This window comes from Neopelma chrysocephalum, unplaced genomic scaffold (assembly GCF_003984885.1).
Source record: "Neopelma chrysocephalum unplaced genomic scaffold, ASM398488v2 Primary Assembly neopelma1_45, whole genome shotgun sequence".
In the NCBI taxonomy this organism is placed as follows: Eukaryota; Metazoa; Chordata; class Aves; order Passeriformes; family Pipridae; genus Neopelma; species Neopelma chrysocephalum.
This window is the reverse complement of record NW_020897704.1, coordinates 14,877,385-14,900,640: the sequence shown is the minus strand read 5'-3', so window position 1 is coordinate 14,900,640 and position 23,256 is coordinate 14,877,385. Positions and strand designations below refer to the sequence as shown.

The 23,256-nt window shown below is 35.7% G+C and overlaps 1 protein-coding gene and 1 long non-coding RNA gene across 13 annotated transcripts in view; one reads left to right on the top strand and one right to left on the bottom strand.

Annotated features, from left to right (window-relative positions):
* Positions 1–23,256, top strand: part of PCLO (piccolo presynaptic cytomatrix protein) — a 327,397-nt gene that overhangs the window by 283,202 nt on the left and 20,939 nt on the right. For 6 of the 7 annotated variants that reach the window (XM_027679476.1, XM_027679475.1, XM_027679467.1 and 3 more), the window contains one exon: positions 534–601. In XM_027679476.1, the coding sequence (XP_027535277.1) occupies positions 534–601 (68 nt within the window). Of the gene's footprint in view, positions 1–533; positions 3,646–23,256 lie in introns of those variants that run through there. The other variant, XM_027679471.1, reaches the window with a different exon arrangement.
* Positions 3,738–23,256, bottom strand: part of LOC113965690 — a 23,501-nt gene continuing 3,982 nt past the window's right edge. The window contains exons 2-8 of one of the 6 annotated variants that reach the window (XR_003533607.1): positions 16,734–16,835; positions 13,616–13,713; positions 9,972–10,133; positions 8,085–9,459; positions 7,714–7,792; positions 5,641–5,670; positions 3,738–4,240 (exon numbers count right to left, since the gene is read on the bottom strand). This is a non-coding gene — a long non-coding RNA (uncharacterized LOC113965690). The remainder of the gene's footprint in view (positions 4,241–5,640; positions 5,671–7,713; positions 7,793–8,084; positions 9,460–9,971; positions 10,134–13,615; positions 13,714–16,733; positions 16,836–23,256) is intronic. The other 5 variants (XR_003533606.1, XR_003533605.1, XR_003533608.1 and 2 more) reach the window with 5 other exon arrangements.

The window sequence follows — 23,256 nt, the reverse complement described above, 5'->3', positions numbered from 1 at the left end:
TGATCGTAATCATCCCTTAGAGCTTGCAACAAGTACATTTAGATAACTTATGTTTTGTCTAACTTTCATTGCCTAAAAATAGGCATCAAGATTGTAACACAGGTTCTTTATACACATGGTGCAGGAAAATAGGGACCTCCAGAGCATGATTTGTTCCATTCACTTTAAGATTAATATAAGTCTTCAGAATAGAACTCTTTCTTATGCTAAATCTAAACTGTAAAGTAAAGCAATCATTAAAAGAAGACAATGACCACAAGTATGCCTTACCTTTAAAGTAATGGTATTGTAGTTGCCTTCTAAAGAGAATAAAAAATAATATTCTTAAGTGATTTATCCAAATAGCAACAAACAAAAAAAAATCTACCATTTTTTTTCTTGTAATTATATATATATATATAATTTTTTTTTAGAAATACCTCTGATGTTTGTCTTTTTGTAAAGAACCAAGCCTCAATGGCTTGGGTGTATCATTTCCTTAGCTCTCATGTCTTTATGGTCTTATTGACAACAACCACCATATCTTTTAACAGAGGGAAGATGAGCCAGAACGGACAAGAACCAGTAAAGCAGTCGGGAGTAGGATTAGCCGATTCAGAAGGTAAAAAGAAATACAAACAGCACTACAGTGGTATCCCATATTTGTAGAACTGATATGTGTTTGTCTTTTACTTGCTATGCTATGAAAAATTAGTCTGCTCTCTTTGTACTGTGGATTAAGATCCTAACCTTCATTTATTCTAAGGGCTCTTTACACATAGCACCAATGTAATGAGTCTTCAGTTTAAATGAGAACAGTGTCTTACCTGTTTTTTTAGAGTAATTCAGTAGTTAGATTACAATGAGTAATATCTGTCTTTTGATGTCCATTGCTTTTCATAGTGTTAGAATAAAAAATACCACTAGAGTATGGAGCTGACTCAGTGCACATTGAATTCAAAGAAAATACCCAATGGCTGTCAGACTCTATTTTTATAACATTTCAGAATGTTTACTTAATAATGCAATTATTATTATTAGTGTTTACATAAAACATTAAGTTTAAACAAAGATATTAGCTGAACAGCAAGCTTGACTGCTGCACTTAATGCAGATGCATTGTAATGAAACCCTTATTGGATTGTGAAATCCTGAGTGATTTTTTTTTGGTATGAATGTGGCGATGACAAAGAAGGAGACACTGTAATATTGGAGCTGGAAAGAGCCTGACAGAATGACTTTCAAAGCTTCATGAGCAATGTGATTATATCTTTCATGTGTAATAATGGACAACCACATGAAAACTGAGTGTTTTTTTCTGAAGGATTTGTAAGGAAAATTCCATTTTCCTTTGTATATAAGGTATATTTTTTCAAGTGTATATTTCTGTTGACCTCAAATATAAAATTTAATTATCATGACCTTCATTTTATTGTTAAGACTTTTAGATGCATTTCAATGCAGCTTTGAGGTATTAATTAATAAATTGAAATTCATATATACAATTGGTAAATTGATCTTAAGTTTAGTAATTAAAAAAATCAAATTTTTCAGGTTTCTAAAAATCTGTATACATGGGGAAATAATTGCTGCTGCTATATTTGAGGTAAAAGTGGTCTAATATTCCACAGAGTTGAAGAAATCAAATTAGTATTTGAAGGTAGAACTGTAAAACTGTCTTTTCCAAAGAAAGAATTCTTAACTGTGTATATGCATTCTACTAAATGTTTCCATTCATAATACTCATCATACAAAAATCAAAATTAATCTGCTTCTCAAACTTCAATTTCTCAATAGTATTTTTAAGTATTTGAAAATCAATCTATTTTTAAAGAGAGAAACTGTGAAGTGAAAACGGGAAATCAAAAATTTTCCATTTTTACTTTATCATGGTAAATTTTATATTGAATGATAATTGTAAAAAAATACCTTTTCATCTTTTTGTTTATCATAAGTTTGGTAAGGTCTTGGATCTAAATTTCAGAACCTACGAATACAAAATATCTTCATTTCTTATTTGTATCATTAAATAAACCCCAAATCAATAAAACAAACAAACAAAAACAACCCCCACCTTTTTAAACATTCTGAAAGATGTGTATATAGCATTTGGTCACTAAAATTACTTTTCCAGTCACGGTTATGTTTCTGCTTGTCTTCAAAATCTGTGAATAACTCAAGAGCTGCAATTCCCTAATTTTCACTTATGATGCAATTCACCTCTCCTATCTTGAGTACTCTAAGCATTACAACTCCAAGTATGATAACATGAGTAGTTCTTGCTAAGTGCTGTTTCTCAACATTGAGAGGAGCTGGTGCTTGCAGCCTGGTTTTTGGTGTCTGATTTCTAGTTGACTAAGACAGGAGAGATCAATCTCAAAGGATAAATTCAACTAAAAGCTGGAAAACAATTCAAGAGTATTTCAGTTTCAGTATGTAAACATAATTATCTTGAAGGGAAGCAGTTCAGAATTTAGAGGAACTCAAGATTAACTGAGTATTACTTCAGTATTGCAAAATTATTGTGGTATTCTTTTCATGGATGAATGAAAAATCTTAGAGATCAAATTATACCTTTTCTGTAGTTCACTTATCTGTGTTATGGACCAGAGGAGCTCCGCAATTAATTGGAAGCAAATGTTTATCCCCATTTTTCATTAATTTGTGGAGAGCTCCCATGTCAATTTGTATTCTCATTTGCAAATAATGATTTAGTGTTATATTTAAAAGCTTTTAATACTGACAATATTTTTTTACATTTTCAAATACTCAGTGCATAACTTCTGTAAAAAGTAGCCTGTGGGTTAGTCTCTTTAAAATGGGGAAGAATAAATTTATTTGCTTAAACATGCGGATCTGCTGCTACTTTGAATGTTTTAGTCATCCAAGTCATTCACACAGGCCTGACAAATATGGCAGGGGACTTACAGGATCTTTAGGACCAGTAGCTGGAGGCAAAGCAAGGTAGGACCATGACAATGACAACTGGTTTCTAGACAGCTAAATCAAAACTGTAGCAACAGGAGTTGGGTTCATCTCACTGGATATGACACCAAAATTTAGGCATGTATATAAGTGGAATCACTGGGGTAAAATATGCTCCTTTTGTAATTGTTTGCCTACTTGAGAAATGTGTTAATGTTTTGTTGGAGTAGTTTTTGTGCTATTAAGATGTATTAGTATAGTTAAAAGTAAATATTGGAAAACAGTATCATTTACACACTATTTACACAACCAAACGGTCAATATAAACAACTGTGAGTATTGATATGATAATCTTTGTTTCTCTGAACATATCATCTTGTTATATTCTGTATTTTTGTACTACTTAATAATATAAAAATAATTCAGAGTTTTGTTCTTGGACACTGTATTAGTTATTTTTATGATATGCATTGTTGCATGCTATCTTACTCTGGGCATTCTGCTCTGAGCAGATGAAATACTTGATCTTCTTAAGCCTCAGTTAATCTTATTATACGTATTGTGATCTTCATTGAGTCATGCAAGCCAATTTCTGTATTTGTTTCAGAAAGTGCAATATACTTTGTTTAAAGATGTCTTATGACATGCTATGGAGTATTACAGACGTTACAGACAAAAACCCCAATTGCATCCATGTAAGGATTGAAACTAACAATTAAAAGCACATGATGAATATCTTGATTCAGTTGTAGATCATGATTGGTCTATCTGCCCTATGACATTGTTCAGCCAATAGATCCCAGACGGTATTTTCCACCTACCAACTATTTATATATTTAAAAAATAAATGGTGAAAATTATTTTCATATATTTCAAAAGTGTGAACTTGCTAGGTTATCCCAAGATGCCATTATTTGTAGTAGAAGAGAGATATATAGATGTGAATAGCATTGTAATTGACATTTTAGATCTTCTACTTTTGAAGATTCTATATGCATTCAAAATGTTGTTCCTCTAGAATTGTAAGCACTGAAGTTCATCTCAAGATAAGACTCTTCTAGGAGTATTTCATGGGGGTTCTTTGAGTGAATGAGTAATCACAGTGCTTTTGTCATCCTCTGTGCTTGGCCTCATTTCTTCAGTCAGAAAATTGTAATCTTTATATAAGAACAGAGTGGTTGCCCACCCACATCTTCCAAGAGAGTGGGAGGATTTTACCTTTTTTTTTTTTTAAATGCTGTCCAGTCCATGTGCTGAATACCAAAAACTTCACAGAGTTCTGTCATGTCTCAGAGGTTCACTTTCTGACCTTTCCAGTGGTCCTTTGAGCAACACCCTTTGAGTGTGATAAAACGAAGTTCTATAAGTAAGAAACTCTCTCCCTCTACAAATGACTGAACCTGAACAGAAAATTTCAAAATGTTCCAGTTAAGCCTCAGTAGATGTATCTCCACAGGCAAACAGAACGAATAAATTTTTACTATGTAAAAATCTAAAGAAAGATGCACACGTCCTTACAGAATTTCTAGAAGGAACCATTAGTGATATGCACTTGTTTAGTATAATCTTTAATGAACTCTTCCAGGATTTTTCCTTTTTTTGCATGCTATGTATTTGTCTAACAGATTAAAGGAAAAACAAAACAAAACAAAAAATCCACCACAACAATAACAAAAAAACATAAAACTTCAAACACGCTCTGTGTTCATGCTTTAACAGGCAAATTTTACAGTACTGTGATTTTTATGATATCTATTCATAGCAGTCTAAGCTAAAAAATACCCAATGTTTTTCTTAATTTTTGAGCTTTGTTGTTCATCATCCTGGATTACAAACTAAGAAATTCAGTTTTAACAGTATTGTCACTTATCTCTGTATTTCAGTAGTTAAGGCAGTCTAATCTTTATTTGTGAGAAAAATAGTTGAAATACCATACAAACCTTAAAACATGCTCGGAAATCATTCTAATAATGTTTTGGAGGAAAGGTGCATGACCCCTGTAAGTGAGTGGCAATCATTTGACTTCTGAATTTTCCTTCATAGCTTTCTGAATAATCCTGGTGAAATTTTCATCCATCAAGTCTGTATGGAATAGGCCCTGGAGCAAATTGTCTTGCAAGCTGTATCACACTTTCTCTTGAAGAGGAGTACCCAGGAGTAATATGTGGATTACATCTCTTGTGTCAAATAAGGCATGAAACAAACTGACAGCACAGGCACAATTAAGCATCCCCACATTCTTCAAAGTAATTAAAGCTCAGGAAAAAACTCCTTTTACTTGTTCTTTAGCTAGGCTAGAGTAACACTGTTTAAACTACAGGACTTACGTTGATATGACTGAGAACAGACTAAGGGCTTACGGTGTTCCCTAAATCAACTTGCTCTATCTCCACTTCTTAAAAAATTAGCATTTTGATTTCTTTTAACTCCAAAGGTTGAAGTAGCAGAAGTATAATATTAGTCCTTATGAAGATGCTCAGCAAAAAAAAAAATCCTAATTTTGGACCTTCAGTCAGAAAATTATAAGAGGAGAAAAAAGACAGATGAAGGAAATTATTAATGGCTAATCATGATAGAGTTACTGAGATTTGCAAATGCTTTTGCCTATGTACAAATCTGTACTTTGATGTCTGAGCTGTCCAGACTGAAAAGAAGGGGTTTACTGCAGATGAGAAACTTTTCTTGCACTAGAATTAAATCACTTTGTATATTAATATTAAGGTGAATTTTATTGACCTTGCACAAGCAATGGTGAAAATGCTGAGACTGGGAAAAATGTAGGACATACATTAGGTTATATATTAAATTTATGTAACTTGAGGATTATCTGAGACTTTCCTTCTTTCATAACCAAATCTAATTTATATCTTTTTATCTATCAGAAGGTAACTTCTTTGAAGCATAACTTCATTTTAGGCCATCTAACATGAATATCAGAAAGATATATTTAGCTGGTTTTCCCTCACAAGCATTTTTCACTTAAACTGATTTTAAACATAAAAACAGTTAGAAATTAAGTGAGCATTACATTTATAGACACTTTCTCCCACAAAGGTGCATAAGGGAAACTATATTATAAAACATCCAGTCACTTGTTTTAGATGTTTGGAGTGAGTTCTTTGATATTTAGTGGAAAAGCGGTGTAATTTATGAAAGAAAATGCAAAAAAATGTGATAAACAGACTCTAAGTTGGAGGTTCTGGATTTAGACAAGAGGGATTTATATTAATTTATGGAATTAAGTAGATTTTTTGGTGGCTTGATGCCAAAAGTAGTGAAATTCCCAGAAGTCCTGAGAGGGTCATGCTGGAGGATCTCCATCTTGGACGCTCTCTACCACCTCAGCTGCCCTTGGATAGAGAACAAAAATCTCCCTTGCTGTAAAATAGACAAACATAAATTATAATCCTGATAGCAGCCTGTTACAGGCAGCAAATGGTTTCTGGTGTTTCTCTGGAGTCTGGCAGTATGGCATTTTAGGATTACATCCTCACTTTTAGTGGGGAGTAATATGCCACCACTTTAGGCCAGTGTTACAAAGTGTATCAGCACCTAGTTTTATGTGCTATAATTTGCACCTGCAGATATCTAAATTTTCTCATGGATTATATGATGATTCTAAATAATATAGGTATTGTAAATGAACCCCTAACTTCCTTTGATATGAAGTAAATTCTCTGTTAATGATTAAGCCAACTGCCTTTGTTGTTTTTTTCGGTTAGTAATCAAAAAAATTATGGTATATTACTTCTTCCAGAAGGTTCAATAGTAGAATAAAACACAACCTGTAAAGTTAATAAAGTGGGAGGGAGTTTAGACAGAGCTTGTATTTGTTAGCAATACTGAAAGGTGGGTGGTGAGTTAACTGAGAACACCTTTGCAGAGAAGGACTTAGGTGGATGGGAAATTAGACATGAGCCAGTGGCGTGTGTTTGCAGCCCAGAAAGCCAAGCATATCCTGACTCCATCACAAGAAGCATGGCCAACAAGTCAAGGGGGGTCATTCTGCCCCTTTGCTCTGTTCTTGTGAGACCATACCTGGAGTGCTGCTTCCAGTTCAGGGGTCCTCAGTACAAGAAAAACCTGCACCTGTTGGACTCGGTCCAGAGGAGGGGCACAGAAATGATCAGAGGAATGGAACACTTCTCCTGTGGAGACAGGCTGAGAGAGGTGGGGTTGTCCAGCTTGGAGAAGAGAAGACTCTGGGGACACCTTGTTGTGGCCTTCCAGTATATAAAGGGGGTTTATAAAAGAGGCAATAACTGTTTACCGGGGCCTCTTGTGAAAGGAAAAGGGACACTGGTTTTAAACTGAAAGATATTAGATTTAGATTGGCTGTAAGAAAGAAATGTTTTATAACAAGGGTGATGAGGCACTGGAACATGTTTCCCAGAGAAGTTATGGGTGCCCTACACCTGGAAGTGTTCCAGCTCCAGACTGGATGGGGCTTTGAACAACCTTGTCTAGTGGAAGGTGTCCTTGACCATAGAGTGGGGTTGGAACTAGATCTTTAAAGATCCCTTCCAACCGAAACCATTCTATGGCTCTGTGATTTGAAAGAGTTGACAATGATTATTGAGGAGTTCAACACACAAACTGCAAATATGCCTGTGCTGTGTCAGTGGTATTCTGGGTGTTTTACAGTTATAGAAATAGAAATGGTTTTCTCCTTCAGCAGTGGTTTCTTCTGTACCTTTGATTAGGAGCTTCAGGCATCCACATTTCACTCACTTCACCCAGTGTTTTGTCTCGAACAGATAGTCAGTAGCTCTGTGCCATGAAAATTCCACTTTCTTTTTCGTTTCTTACCTTGGGATTGAGATTCAGTTCCTGAAGCAACATCAGAATGTTATATGTATAGTATTGTGTAGCAAGAGTATGAGAACTGCTATTTTCAAAAAAAAATGGCAAGTATCATTACATATCATACAACTATTCATTTCTTGTTTATGTCAGGAATTGACTGAATAGACAAAGGAACTGTGAATCCACATGCTTAAGTTTACCAGCAAGACTAGCCTCCAATTTACCCACAAATCATACACTAGCATATATTTATTTTACACTAGTACAAACTTATTTTTCTTAAATTTAGTTAAACTGAACTGAAACTTCCTATCTCCTATAATTCCTGACTCATAACAATCTGACTAACAGCATATAGATCACCAATAAATTACCAGGTCAGAACCAGTCACTTTCACTGGTGGGGAATTTTGGAATTGTTCCATGTTTCTGCACCAGGGCTTGATCCAGTTCTTTCCAAGGCCTTTTCAGACTGGTATCTCAAAAACACAAGGAGCACCATCTATTCAGTTCTTGCACACAGGTCAAATACTACCTTTGCTGTTTGCTTTCTTGGCAATAATTCAAATAACTCAGGAGTCTTGCACATTTAATCCTAACATATACTAAAATGTAAGAGAACCTGGAAAAAGTCTGGACTTTCAAGTATTTTTCTTGAATCAATAGAGTCTTGAACAGACCAAGTATGAGACTGTTGAGTTGACTGTAATGGATATCAATCCATGGATTTACAGAGTAATCCAGCCAATGTGAAATGTTACCAACACTGACTTGAACAGTGGTTCAATTGCATTTTTTGGTTTTGAGTTCATGTTTCATAGTACATAGCAAAAGAAATTGCTGCACACTCCTAAAGAGCAATATAAACCTAGTGATCTCTTTTTTAAAACCCATTTTTAGTGGCTGCAACATTTACTTTTATAGTTTTATTGACATTCTGATTTACATGTAGAGGAGGTCAGTTTGTGAAATAGAATATTACTGAATAAAATGTGATCCTTTCCCAGGAAGAAGTCCAATTGAAAGAATCAGAATATTTGCCAAACCTCTCTACTAACCCTATAAATAAAAAGGCTAAAATTCAATCTGACATTGTTTAAACTGTCTTTAATACGAAATCACAACCTTGTTTTCTGCTATTACCTTCTACTAAGGGTCTGCCATCTTCTACCCTTGGCAGCACAAGTTTAATCAATGCCATCAAAATTCAAAGCAGAAAATACCAGCAAAGGTAATTTCTCACATGAGCAACTTCTACAATACCAAAGGAAAAAAAGGACAAAAGGGAGTAGAAAATAAGTACTGAAAGCACTTGCAGCTAGGCTGTTGATCCCCTCATACTGTACCTCCGTTATTTTTAGGAATGGAAACTTCAATTTTAAGAATTGAACAGATATACTTCCTGTCACAAGGGATCCTTAAGCAATGAATCAGGCCTATGCACTGTCAGAAATCCTTATCCTCTCTGTTGTTTTTCAGAAAACTGTCTATATTTTATAGGTGCTCGCTTAAGATAGAAATAGCCTTACTACTGATGCCTAAATATCACACTTTAAAGAAGTGAGTCAAGATAAACAGCAGCATTATAAACCTAAGTATTATCAGCTTACTCTCTAAACTTTAAGAAGTATTTTTTATCTATCCCTGATTGGCCTCACACTCTCATTTCCCACCTGGCTCTCCAGTAATAATTGAAGCAATTAGTTCTGCCTTCCTGAGGTATTTGCTGGTATAATCCAGCTGCTTTTCCTAAAAAGAAGCAGAAAAAAATAAGAATAAAGACTGCAGCCAGAGATAGAAACATAGAGGGAAAAAAGGGTAAGCTAATATTCTGTATTCTTGTATCCACATCACAAACAACATTGATTTACACTGTTACAAATCAGCCTGTTCCTGAATTGTCACTATAAAGTGTCAACAAAAGAGAAATAAATAATCACAGGGAGACTGACTGTGATTAACTAGTGGCTGGCCAACAGCTTCTGCCATTGTTGTATGAAGTGTAACTGAAAGGCTATTAGCCCTTAAATTATGTGTCAAGAAAATTCTAAAAAAAATTGATTTTTTTAAGCTTCCATTTAAAAAATTTCACTTTTCCCATGGGATTTCTTGAAAATCAAAAAATACTAAGACGAACAAAACAAGGAAAAAGCTGAAAAGCACATGTATTTCATCTTGAAAACAAAATATTGAAATGATACTTCAATGACAACTTGGAAAGATAATTTGTTTGCCTAATGTTCTTGTTAATTTTTATTGACCTTGCTCTTGAATGCATTTCCACTAACATAAAGCTGCTTGGGACTTTCAGGAGGTTTCTTCTGGTGACTTCTTGGAGATATAATTGGCTCAGTGTGTTTGGGCTGGGAATTGGCATGCTGGTAATTCCATCAAAAATCTGGCAAAGCCACATGGTTTCATTTCTAGGGAAGAAAAGAAAGAGTTTTGGTAGAATTATGTAATATGTGTCTTTTAAAAAGATGTCGTTATGAGGGAAGTCTGATTTAATACTAACTGGCACATTTAGTATAAATACCAGTTAATAATGAAGACCATCAACACTGGAAAACAAACAGAGGGATCCCCTCACCAAAAATGGAGTGAAGATGCTGGAATGTGTGATTAACTGAACCTGAGCCTTGTCTGGTGTAAGTCTGAAGAAAGGCTGCTTCACCTAGTGAGTAATTTATAATCACCTTGAAATAGAGTCACTTTTCATGATCAATGTTCATTTAGGATCAGTAAAAGTCAGGTTGACGCATTAATATGATAGAAGGTGAATTGCTAAATCCTAAATGATTTCCTCTCTGTGATGAAAATGAAACTAGGAGGTACCGAGTAGGGTTTCAAAATGTCAGCTTCCTGGATACTTCAAGTGATCTCCTCCATTTAGCAGTGGGATTAGGACCTGGAATTGTGGGCATACTCCAAGGAAAAATAAAGTAAGTAAAATAGATCTGTTTTCAAGTCAATAATGTTCAGTACTCAAATATATATAAGCTATTCTGTAATAGGAATGGCATTAAGGGGCCTTCAAGGGGTCATCCTAATGATTCACAGCACAATATTGTTCCTAAAAGGCTTTTGTTAACTTGCACCAAAAAATTCCTGGTGGTGATACGGACTTTAAAGCTTCATTAGTCTGTTCTAGTGCTTGATTATCCTTAACATGAATATATTTTCCTAAGTTCTAGCCTAGTTAATACTCAAGGGCAGAAATAAGAATACAAAAGCCAAGATCTTCACAAACATAGCATTATTTTATCAAGCACTTCTTATAAATAGATTATTCTAAGCTTGCCTACGAATGATAACACAGCCATTCCTATCAAACAATTCTGTATTAGAGCTCCACTTTTGCTGTATATATTTGAAATGTCAAAAAAAACCCCAAGAATGTCATAACCTTTTTCTATACTTAACAGTCCTTTGTAGTTTCTTAATGTCTTGTTTCTTAATTTCCTTTCTTTTTTAGTGATAATTTATAACTAACTTACTTAGAAATTAAACTATAATGATGGGCATTCAGAAGAGTTTTTATTTGCCCTTATATGTTCTCATATAATCTCTTCTCTTTAAACTGATATTGAAACAGTTATCTTGGAATGCTGTTTACATGCAGATGAATCTAGAGCATTTCCAGGTGGGATCGCATGGCAAGCTAAAATTAAACTTCAGCTGATCTTTAATTTAGCATGTAAAACTGCTCAAATTTATTGGACTGTAAATTGTTTCAAAACAGAAGCTTTTGGAAATCAGTGCATTAGAATGAATATAAGTCTTTCCTATGATGAAAATGCCTAGATGCATCCAAGTCTCATAGTAGAGAGTGTGCTTTCATATCTATACTTAGAACGTTGTATTTTGTCCCTACTTTATGTTCAGATTAATAAGTTTTCCATAATGCTCCATGTTCATGATTTCATCCTATGAGAGTAGTTTTACAGGCTTGCAGCTGTAACAAAATATGTTATTCACTGCAGCAGTATGTGAGTAATATTTTGTTTGTTAAGGGAAAAATTCAGTCTGTGTTTTTCTCATAAAGAATTCCTATCAGTTTGCCCTGTGTAGACATTTGTAATTGCTTTAGGCTATTATATGTTCTCTTCCCTTCTGTGTATTATTTATTCTGACATTACCAGGCTATAACTGGGAGGGAATCAAATGGACAGAAGATTAGACAAATCTAGTGGCAGAAAGTGATGTGCTGTGTGAGTAGAAGATGATGCAGTTGATTTATCCTTATCTGCAAAAGGATTTGGGGTCTTTAAACATAGGTATCCTGTTGTTTTAAGTACTTTACTTTTCTGCCTCAATCCAGTTGCTGTTCCAGAAACTCATGGGTATCCCACAGATTCTTAATCCCATCTGCCATTCCAGATCAGATACTTTAATTTCACTAACACATCCTAAATGTCCCCAGATCCACATGTAAATAGGTGTAAAACCGATTCCTCCTACACCAAGACAGTATTCAGGTTTTCCTTCACTGTCAGCTACTTGGAATGCCAGTCCTTTTCCACTATCTGTTAAGAACCTAAAGATTATAATGAAAATTTACAGCATTTATTTTAGCTTCCTTATCTAAAGTTTAGGTGGATGATCTCTGATAGGATTAGTCCTATCAAATGGTCCCAGGTTTGCTTGTGTGTTATTGCCATCCATTGCAGAGGTCTTAATTTTCTGAAACATCCTTTGGTATGCTTTCTTTCTGTCATATTTTATTTTTTAATATTTCTTTAGATTTTTTTTGTCTCCCACATTGGCTTTGCACTCTGACTTGTTGTGATGTGATAATAACTTAATGTGACTGGATTTACATGCCTTGGAAAATGCACAAAGCTTCTGGAGACCAACTAGGTCAAACATCTGATATATACATCTGCCTTCTGTACCTAGAAGTCCACGTCTTTTTCAGAATCCTGATAACATACTGCCTATGAGGATTAGTTAGTTTGTGTAATTTACTAGAGAAAGTCCCATAAGTAGCTGGCATCAATGCCTGCTGAGTATGCTATGGATTCTTACTGTTTCCTCCTGCTTCTCATCTAATATCTACAACATTTATTCACCAGCATCCTGATTGCCCGTGTCTGGCTGAGTGCTTAATTTCTCAGAAACATATTCATATTCATGGAACATTCTGTTATTTTCTTGAAGAAATTGGATTCTCATTGATCTGAATGCAATTATTTGCCTTTTATATAAACTATGCCCATCTGACTGGTCTGACTATCCGAGTTCTTTATTTCTTGGCAAGCAAAGGAGAGAAAAAGGAGTCCTTCCATCTTGTCTCTGGACATTTGAGAGAGTAACAAGTAAAGACAGCTTAAGATATTATTATATGTTGGTTTTTAGTCTGTTTGGTGTTTTGTTTATATTTTAAAGCAGTATGCAAAGTCTCTGACTTTATAGATATATATTTTCTGTGCTATTTTTATGCATAAAAAATTGAAGCCTACTCTGCATCTGAGTATTTTCCTTCCTACTCAGTGCATCCTTTTCAAACAGATCCATAAAGCAAAGTTATCTAAATTCCTGTAAAGTCGTAATACAGCTTGTTACAATTCAGAAACTACACAGTGTAACAATAGGTTTTTTAAGCCCATGATAAATTTGTACATGAAAACTTCCCCTTCCAAAGAAAGGAAACTGAGCGATGTTAGAAGGAGAAGGAAAGAAAATTAACATGAGGATTTTTTTTTCTTGTTGGTGAACATTTTAGGCACAAAAAGAGATTTCACAGTGAAAGAGAAACAGAATCTGAGAAGCAGAGCCTAGGAGCTGCTGTTCCCCTCTCGTATCAAACACACCTTACCTAGGTGTTGTTCCATTGACTAAAGGAGCTACTGCAGATTTACAAAATTATACAAAGAAAATGACACATGGAAGAGTCTCAGCTTACCTTTAGAAAATGACATTTGAGGGTGCTTGTGAAAATCCTGCAACACAAGAATGATTTTTACAATTTATCTTCAGCAGTGGAGACAGTGCAAAAGCATACTGAAACCAGAAAAGCACCAACATGAGTGAGACAAAGCCAGTCTTCCTAACATTTCTCATTCTCTGGACAAAACCCAGTAATTATTGTGTTGTTGTACACTGGTTTTTTTCCCAGTCTCTTGGAATTGTCTTGAATCTACCTTGTTGTATGCAAGTACACATTATAAAGAAGGAGGAAAGATATAGAGGCCATAACTTCTGCATCATTTTAGGGGTGTGACTTCTCACATTATAAGGGAAAGACCACTCTGAAGTCAAAGCTGCATCCAAGTATAATACGACAAATCAGTTCCCTCTTTATTGGCAGCATCTACTGCCCTCAGATTACTTGTTCTGAGTCAAATTCCAAAATTAAATATTGCAGCTTTCTTGTTGAACAAAGCTGAGTAATTTTTTTCAAGTACAATTTTCTGCCACTGGCTAAAGATGCTAAATTGAAGACAGCTTGAAAAATGGATATAATAGGAAGTAATGCAAATCCTGGGAGAAAGGACACACAGACACACACACAAACCACAAACACATCCTTTCTTCTCTGCCCCTCTCCAGGATCAAATGAATATGTGGATGTATATTTAAAACATTGACCAAAAGTAATAATTATTCTGATTTCTGCTATAATTTTGAACAGAAATTTCTTTCTTAGGGATACTATGTCTATTATGATCATAGAGTAAACCAAAAAGAGAGATCAGATCTTTTTGGATGCATTTTGTGAATATATCTACGTAATTATTTTTATATTAATAATCCCGATTACACAATAGCAGATTTTTTCATCATAAGGGTCAACGTAAAAAAAAAAAAAATCAGAACACATTTCTTCAAAAAATTACAAGTTTTGATGAAGTTTTAAATATTTAATTAAAACAATCCCAACAAAAATTAAGAAGGAATGTGTAAAATTGACATCTTCCTTAGTTTCTTAATGAATCATTTGAATGAATAACCTGATCTTTATACTACAGTTTTCCATGAGAAAATGAGATTTCCAATATATTCTCAACTGACTGAAATGCTTTGAGCCTTGTGTACCTTTTTGATGGTACAAAGTTAGCTTTGATGGATAGCAGAACTTCAAGGTTTCTGCATTTTGACATTGGAGTGAGTACAAAAGACAAAATTCTATCTGGAAAATATAGATAACGCAAACTGTGCATTCTGTCCTTCCAAATATCCAGATGGCTTTTAAGTACCTCCAGTGAGAGAGACTCCACAACCTCTCTGGGCAATCTGTTCCAGTGCTTGCTCACCTGCACAGTGAAGAAGTTCTTCCTCATGTTCAGGTGAAACTTCCTGTGCATCAGTTTCTGCCTGTTGCCTCTTGTCCTACTGCTCAACACCACTGAGAAGAGCCTGGATCCATCCTATTGACACTCCTTTCAGATACTTACAGATATTGATGAGATCCCCTCTCAGTCATCTCTTCTCAAGGCTGAATAGGCTCAATTCTCTCAGCCTTTCCTGCTAAGAGAGATGCTCCGGGTCCTTCATCACCTCTGTAGCCTCTGCTGGTCCTGCTCCAGGAAGTCCATGTCTCTCTTGTACTGAGGAGACCAGGACTGGACACAGCACTCCACAGTAGCCTCACTAGGGCTGAGTAGAGGGGCCGGATCCCCTCCCTTAACCTACTGGCAATGCTCTTCCCAAGACACCCCGGGATAGCATTGGCCTTCTTGGCATAACAGCACATGGACAGTTCATGGAGAGCATGGAGTTCATGGATCCCCAGGCACTTTTCTGCAGAGCTGCTTTCCAGCAGGTCAGCCCCCAACTTGTACTGGTGCATGGGATTATTCTCTTCCAGGGTCAAGAGTCTGCATATGCCTGTGTTGAATTTTAGATAGTTCTTCTCTGCCCACCTCTCCAGGTCCTTCTGAAGGGCTGCACAGAACTCTAGTTCATCAGCTACTCCTCCCAGCTTTGTGTTGTCGTCAAACTTGCTAAAGAAGTATCTACCCCATCATCCAAGTCATGGATGAATAAATTGAACAAGATTGGACCCATCATCAACCTCTGTGGGACATCACTAGTTACAGGTCTCCAACTAGACTCTGTGCCCCTGATCAAAACCCCCTGAGCTCTTCTATTCAGCCAGTTCTTCATCCACCTCACTGTCCACTTGTCCAGCTTGCCCTTGCTGGTGAGATTTTCCTGGGAAAAAGCATCAAAAGCCTTGCTGCAGTCCAAGTAAACAATATCCAGTGCTCTCCCTCACCTATCCAGACAGTTATCTCATCATAAAAGGCAATCAGGTTGAGCATGATTTCCCTTTGGTGAATCCATGCTATCTACTCCTGATGACCTTCTTGTTTTCCACATGGCTAGTGATGACCTCCATGATAAATCATTCCATCACCTTTCCAGGAATGGAGTTGAGTCTGACTGGCCTGTAGTTTCCTGGGTCCTCTTTCTTGCCCTTTTTGAAGACTAAGATGACATTTCCTTTCTTCCAGTCCTCAGGCATCTCTCTTGACTGCCAAGACCTTTCAAAGATGATGGAGAGTGGTCTGACAATGAAGTCTACCAATTCCCTCAGCACTCATGGGTGCATTCCATCAGGACCCATGGACTTATAGATGTCAAGTTTGACTAAAGTGTCACTACCCAATCCTCCTCAAGCTGGTGTATCCACCTTTGAGGAAAACTAAGTTGGAAACTGTTCAAGTTGAACAGTAAGCAGGCTCCTGTTCTTTAATATGTTGTAGCCAATGATGGGTCCTCTGGAGAGAACTGGACCACATGCAGAAAAGGAACATTTGTATCACAGACCATAATAATTTCAATTTCAAGCACATGCTCTTAAGTTTATACAAAATAGATATGGGTGCCTCAGAGCCAATTGCTTTGATATACTGATTTGTTCCTGTTGCACCAGATTAGTGCTGTGTAGACACAGTAATAGATGATAAAGCAATTACCTAAGTAGAAGCTTAAATATCTTGAAAATTCAGTTTTCTACTGATATTTATAATTGCTATATATAAAAAATTTAAAAATTAAACTTAAAATATACACACCTTTGTTTTTCATACTGTCATCTTGTGATCAATTTGGTGAGAAAACCCCTTTGTGCCTGAATCACACAAAATAAAGGAGATAAATGCGTCAGCTGCCATATTCTACAAGAATCAAACAAGAAAAAAAAGGTGAACACTTATGAACATTTCATCTCTTTCTACCACACTGCATTGAGGGAAAGTCTCTGATAAAAAGACTTTCACGTTCTTTCAAGGAGGAAATAAAGACACACAAAAAGGTTCCACAATATTCCCATTTAATCTTTTCCCCATAGTTTTTCTCATACTAGATTACTTTTTTTATGTTAACTGAGTCTATCTATAAGGAGGTGCTGTCTAGTGGGGTTTTTTTAATTCATGTCAAAACATATATTTAAAGCTCTTAATGTAAGCAGTATTTTTGAGTTATGTTGCAGGCGATCAGGATTATTGGATTTATATATTTATATAGACATATATATTTTTTACTCACTGCATGAATTGAATTAATTGAATTATTATTTCATAAAGCTTTTGAAATTCCAGTGATGCTTGTGACAGGAGAGACTGCCTCCAGTGAGTTAAAGGGAGTTTTGCCACTGGAATTTAGAATTCCCCCATAGTGTCCCTTGAGTTCTGCAATAAATTTTGAGATAAATTAATATATTTCATTGCATTGCACAGGAAAAATTACTTCTCTACTATATGAATTATAGAAGATTTATACAAGGCCATGACACACATAGATGACACGCACAGCCAAACAGATGTAGTGGGCCAGATTAATATTGTGTAACAGTTTAGATCAGGATGTGCTCCATGAAAGTCACTGAAATTTCAGTAGCCTAAGATTGGTGTGAGAGAAGAGGGATCACACAATGAGAAAATTTCAAGTACTGTGAAAAATACAGGGGGAGTGCTGGAGAATGCAGAAAAATTACTTTTGAAGCATTCAGCTGACAGAGCAACTAAAGTTCTGCAAATGATCCCTGAAGGTGGGAAGTCTGTCCTCTGAGCAACTCTGAGCTCAGACTCAGCAGCTTTTGCTCTATTATTTAGAATAGCAACATTTTTGTCCTACTTTACCTATGATCTTTAACTCCCCAGGTTTTCACTGGACTGATTCATTGTATTGTATTTATTTTAAATAAGCAGAACTGTATTTCAGAAAGTTGCTTTTACAGATATAAGGAATCTTTTGCAACACAAACTCGTTGGAATTCAGATCTCCTGTCTTGTCTTCAGAGAAATATCCAAGCCATCCATTTTTTTTTCTCCCCCAGTTGGTTTCTGTACTGATGTTAATGTTAAGGGTGTTTTGGGGATTTTTTGTTATTTTTTTTAATTGCAGTTAGATTGTAAAATGGAAGGTAGGATCTATAAATCATTTCAAGTGGAAAATTTGTGTAATACTACATGTTAGTAGAAACAGTGGAGTCAGCAATTTGAAATTATTTTAGATAGCTATAACTTCATAAACTTAAATCTGAGCCCAAGAATTTAGTGTTGATTAGTTCAACAAGCAAATACTTTGTGCTGAGATGAGGTAGGTTTAATATATGTAGATTCCTAGGATTAGGTCTGCTTCAATGATGTATATGCTTACATTTGGATAAATGCACATGGATGCATACAGATGTGTGAATGTATATATACATACTTGTGTACATATGTAAATTATTGAATCTCACACATAAATATACACATACACATATACACTTATATATATTATGACCTAATAATATTTTGACATACATGTTTGGAAATAAAATCCAAACCTGGGTGCTGAACGAAATGATTCATCTGTGTCTGTGGGATTCACCATTACTCAGAATACCCCTTTAGTTTCGTGAGCTTTTATAATCTGGACAATAAACATCACTGTTTGTGACTGCAGTGGATAGCAAAAAAGATAAGTCCTATGTTTCAGAGTGGCTCTGATATAGAAAGGCAATGAATCCTATTAATATTCAGTTTTACAATTGATTTTCCCATGTTCTTCTAGTTTAATGGTCTTCTTTATTAAATAAATTTACAATAATTTAATGATTAGTAATTTCACTAGAAATTTCTTTTGAATCTTAAATAGAGGATAAGGAGAATTATGGTCTGATCTTTTAGCTTTTGCAAACAGGACCTGCTTAAGTAGTCTAGGCATTTCTCTGAATAGTAAAGGTTTTATTTCAGTCTCATACTCATTCTGCTTCTATGTTAATTATCTAATTAAAAACTTAGAGTTTGGTCTACTAAAATCTAATTCAATAGCCTTCTACAGCGGAGACCTCTGAAATAGATAATGCAATGAGAAATTTTATCATGGGAGTTATGGGAGGATCAGCCACTTAGGTAAAAATTTTGCAGTCAGTGGAAAGAAATAACCATTATGAACATACCATTAATCTGACCTATTTTGGAGATTTATTTGCAAATAAGACAAACCACAATCTAGAAGAGCAATTCCTCAGATAAAGACGCTGATGTTCAGGCAGATGTATCCTAGCAGCTCTATTTCCAACAGACATTAGGTGACAGCCACTGTAAAATGTTATTCCATATACATCAAGAAGTAACTTTTAAGCACATTTAACTTTATTTGACAAAAATGTTAATTTGATTTGGTCTGCAGTTCTAAAACGGCTGCTGTGCTCAACAGTAAGTGTAATTACCATTTGGAGTGTTAAGTTCCATAATTATCTTGAACTAACAAGAAGCACAAGATGGTGTCAATTTGTTTTTTCAGTTTTATTTGTTAGAAAAGGCTCTAATTAGGACATGAAAAATAGAATAGGGGAGAAATTTTGGGTTAACAGTTTATTCAGATACAACATAACTGTCTTGAAGTCATAGACATATAACAGTTGCAGAGAACCAGGTTTATTTCATTAAAGATGGACACTGAAGCCGGTCAAAAATATACATTAAGGACAAATTTGTTCATCTTTAGTTTGCAAATACTAATTCTAATTGCATTTACATAATTTATTATTTTCAGTTCTCTAAATTCAGTGTTGCTAACCAGGGGTTTTTTTGTTTGGTTGACCGGTTGGTTTGGTTTGTTTGTTTGGTTTTTTTTTATTAAGGCAAAAAAGGATTTTTTCCAGGATTAATGATTAATTTAGCAATAAAATGAATTTCTATTTTGGTTCTTCTTGAGGAAAGCCCCACACTCATCCTCTCTTTTCTTTACCTTTCAAATCTCACTGGAAAGAGTAAAAAAAAATCCAACACAGTAGAGATGAAAGACAGCCTGTAGAATTCCTCCATAGATTCAGTGATTGACACAAAACTCATTAGAAAGAAGAGAAATTGGAACACTTCTGATTCACTGTATCTGGAGTTACTGATTGCTTCTTAATTGGTTTTGTCTCTCAGAAGAGTTGGCACCTTGAATTTGCACCCTCAAAAGTTGCTAGCAGATCGCACTTTCCCGTGTTGACCTGCACCAAGCCTGGCAAGAAGCTCTGGATTGCCCAAAGAGAATATATATTTTTTTCTCTAAATCCTAAACCTCTGTGGAGATAGTGAATCTATCCCTGTTTACTTCACTGTAGTTCACAGAAAGTCATCATAACACCCAGAGCCATAATCTCAGTTGAAATCTTCAGGGGAAAAATACAACAGGAAACACATGTATATTAAATTAAAACATAACACGTACAATTGTTAGCTTCCTCTTTTTTTTTAGACACTGTCCCTAGTATTTCTCATAACTGAATAACAGGATATATAACAAGATAGTTCCGTCTATCTCAAATTTAAACTGAGATTTTATATAATTTCAGAATTAGGCCTTAGGACAGGTGTGGAAATAACTTGAACGGTTCAGGAAAATTCACTGTCTCATACTTCAATGACTTGTTCTGGGCTCAGAACTCATCAGTATTTAAACTTTTTGTTTGCTGTTGGTTAATTGAAGGAAAACAAGGATCCTTCATCAGCTGGTAAGGTGGAAGATAAAGAACTTTGGGAGCTGTTAGAGGAATAAAGATGAAACTGTGGAGAAAAAGGGAAAAAGCTGATATGAGAACTAGTCAGAGAGTATAAAATAATTCTCATAATCCACACCACGGGCTGTTTGGAAGCGCAGACCTTGACAGGTTAGGGAGTGGACCCAAGGAAATCCACAAGGAAATAGGGCATATGTCTGTCAAAACAAGAGTGAGGAAAAGTATAAATTTTATTGTTTAGATTTTCCTAGCAAAGAGTAACAAGGAACTGAAGTATCCTTGAACTTTGAGGAGCTCCCAGTGGAATGTAGCTGGCAGAAATGATCAAGGTTGTTAAATTTTCTCTTTGATTTCAGCCTAAAAGTTTGGACAAAGATACAGAAGCAAACCTGCTAACTTCTTAGAACTGCCAAGCTGTCTTTAGATAAATTTAACATTCAGCTGAGTCCAGCTAACTTCGTGAACACTCATTCCCAGTATTAGAAGCCTTTAGGAATCACAACCAACCTTCCATTTATATAATGGCCATACATGGCCAGTCAGAAAGATGTATCTGATGCATCTCAGCTCTCCAGTTCCCTGCAGCAAAACTAAGCAATGAAGAACTGAGTTTGCATTCATGCTATGGCACTACTGATTTCTATCTCCTGCAGCAAAACTCTGGAATAAACTGGACTTGCTTTCATGTAGAAGTGCTAACTTGTTGATAGCACCACAGATATATTTAAAGCTCTTTTCCTGAGGCAGCTTTTCTTTATTGTTGACAGTAAAATAGATGGTCTATGAAAAGAGGTTTTTGTGCCACTATTTTTTTTCAAAGAGTTGGGGAATAATGCAAGGACCACAAAGCCGATTCAATATTCTTTAGACTTCTTTAAAATGAGCAAAACTAAAAATATGTAATTCATGCCCAAAGCAATTTTAAAAATACTGAAAGTCCTGGCATTGGAAACAATGTCTTTTTTCCACAAAGCAATAGACTTTTTCATGCCCTTATCTCAAAATGTGTGGTGTCCACTCCGTTGTGCTCAACAGAACTTGGTTAAAACACTCGACAAATCAGAATTTTTTTTCTGAGAAAGTCACTAGTACAATGAAACCAACAATTTTTCTTTAAAAAATATTAATTTGGAAAATGTCTTTGTGAGCATCGTTACCGCATGCTGGGCTGTAAAATTAACTGTACAGGGAGCAGGTCATAAGAAGGATTTATTCCCTTGTACTGGGTGCTTGTGAGGCCCCATCTGGAGCAATGTGTCTGGTTTGGGATCTCTGAAGATATTGGGGAGACTCCAACAGAGTGCCATAGTAAGATGGGTAATGAGCAGTGCAAGTGTCATTGAGGGATTTGGGGCTTCTTTAAATCCTAGGAATGAGCTACTTTTTGGATAGCTAACTATCTTATAGGATAGCATGGGCAAGATGAAGTCAGACTCTTCTTAGAGCTCAGTGGCCAAGTATAGGAAATAGAAACATTCACAAGCTGAAGTAAAGGAAATTCCAACTGAATATAAGGAAAACCAAAAAGCAAAGCAAAGCAAAACAACCAAACAAACAAAAACACACAAAAAAAATTTGGTTTTCAAAACTCAACAAACAAGCTCTGTCCAGCCTGATCTAATTTGGAAGCTAATCCTGTGAGGCATAGGGTTGAACCGAAGACCTCCAGCAGTCTTTTCGTCTCTGAATTATCCTATCAGTTTACAATTGCTTCATAAATCAAACTTCATCATAAACCGGCATTATTGCTGAAAAATGTAATTTTTCCTTTTCCTCAACCTCATTTCACCCTTCGTGTTGACATAAAGCGTGTGCTGATTCAAGTTGGGTGACTAACCCAAAATGAATACGCTGGGGTGGGAAAGGGGGTGAGATGGCAGTAGGATCATTTCAGCCAATGAGTTCACTAGGCAGCTGTACAAACATCTATGGCTACAACAGATAGAGTCAGGGACACTGTGTGGGAAGAAATAAGCGAGAGCACGAAGCTCTTTAAGCACCAGTGCCTGTTTATGCCTTTTTGAGATGAGTAAGAATCAGTGATTAGTTATAGGTAACGATCTTTTCAGCTAGACTGGCACCAAGGTTGGTATAATTTTCTTTAAGGGAACGTCTCATCAGGAAGAGTTTAAAGCAGCAATCTGCTGAAACTGTTTGTTAAACACTATAGTATTTTTAATAACCACTGAGTTGGCCAAATTTCTCCCAGGTAACTAGGTTCTATTGCTTGAAGTTCCCTGCAACTGCCCGCAGCTAATGTATTCCCTACCTTACATATGATAGCAAGACCTGGAATATCTCATCACAGGCTTAGTAAATAGTGGTTGTTTGAAAAAAAAACACCTTTGTTACATAATGGGAAAAAAAGCTAGAACAGGTTTATTTTGCACATTCTTTGTCTGAGCAGTAGGATGATGGTTTTATGATAAATCATTGAGGAAAACTCAGCAACATTTTTCTGTCATTGCCATTGGCACCAGTTCTGTCTTTGACAGCAGAGGAGTTAATTCTGCCTTTACTAGTGCCTGTTTTCAAAGCATAACAAACAGCTTTCAAAATCAGAAAGTACACTGCTCAGTGGGGTAGCAGACTTGCCG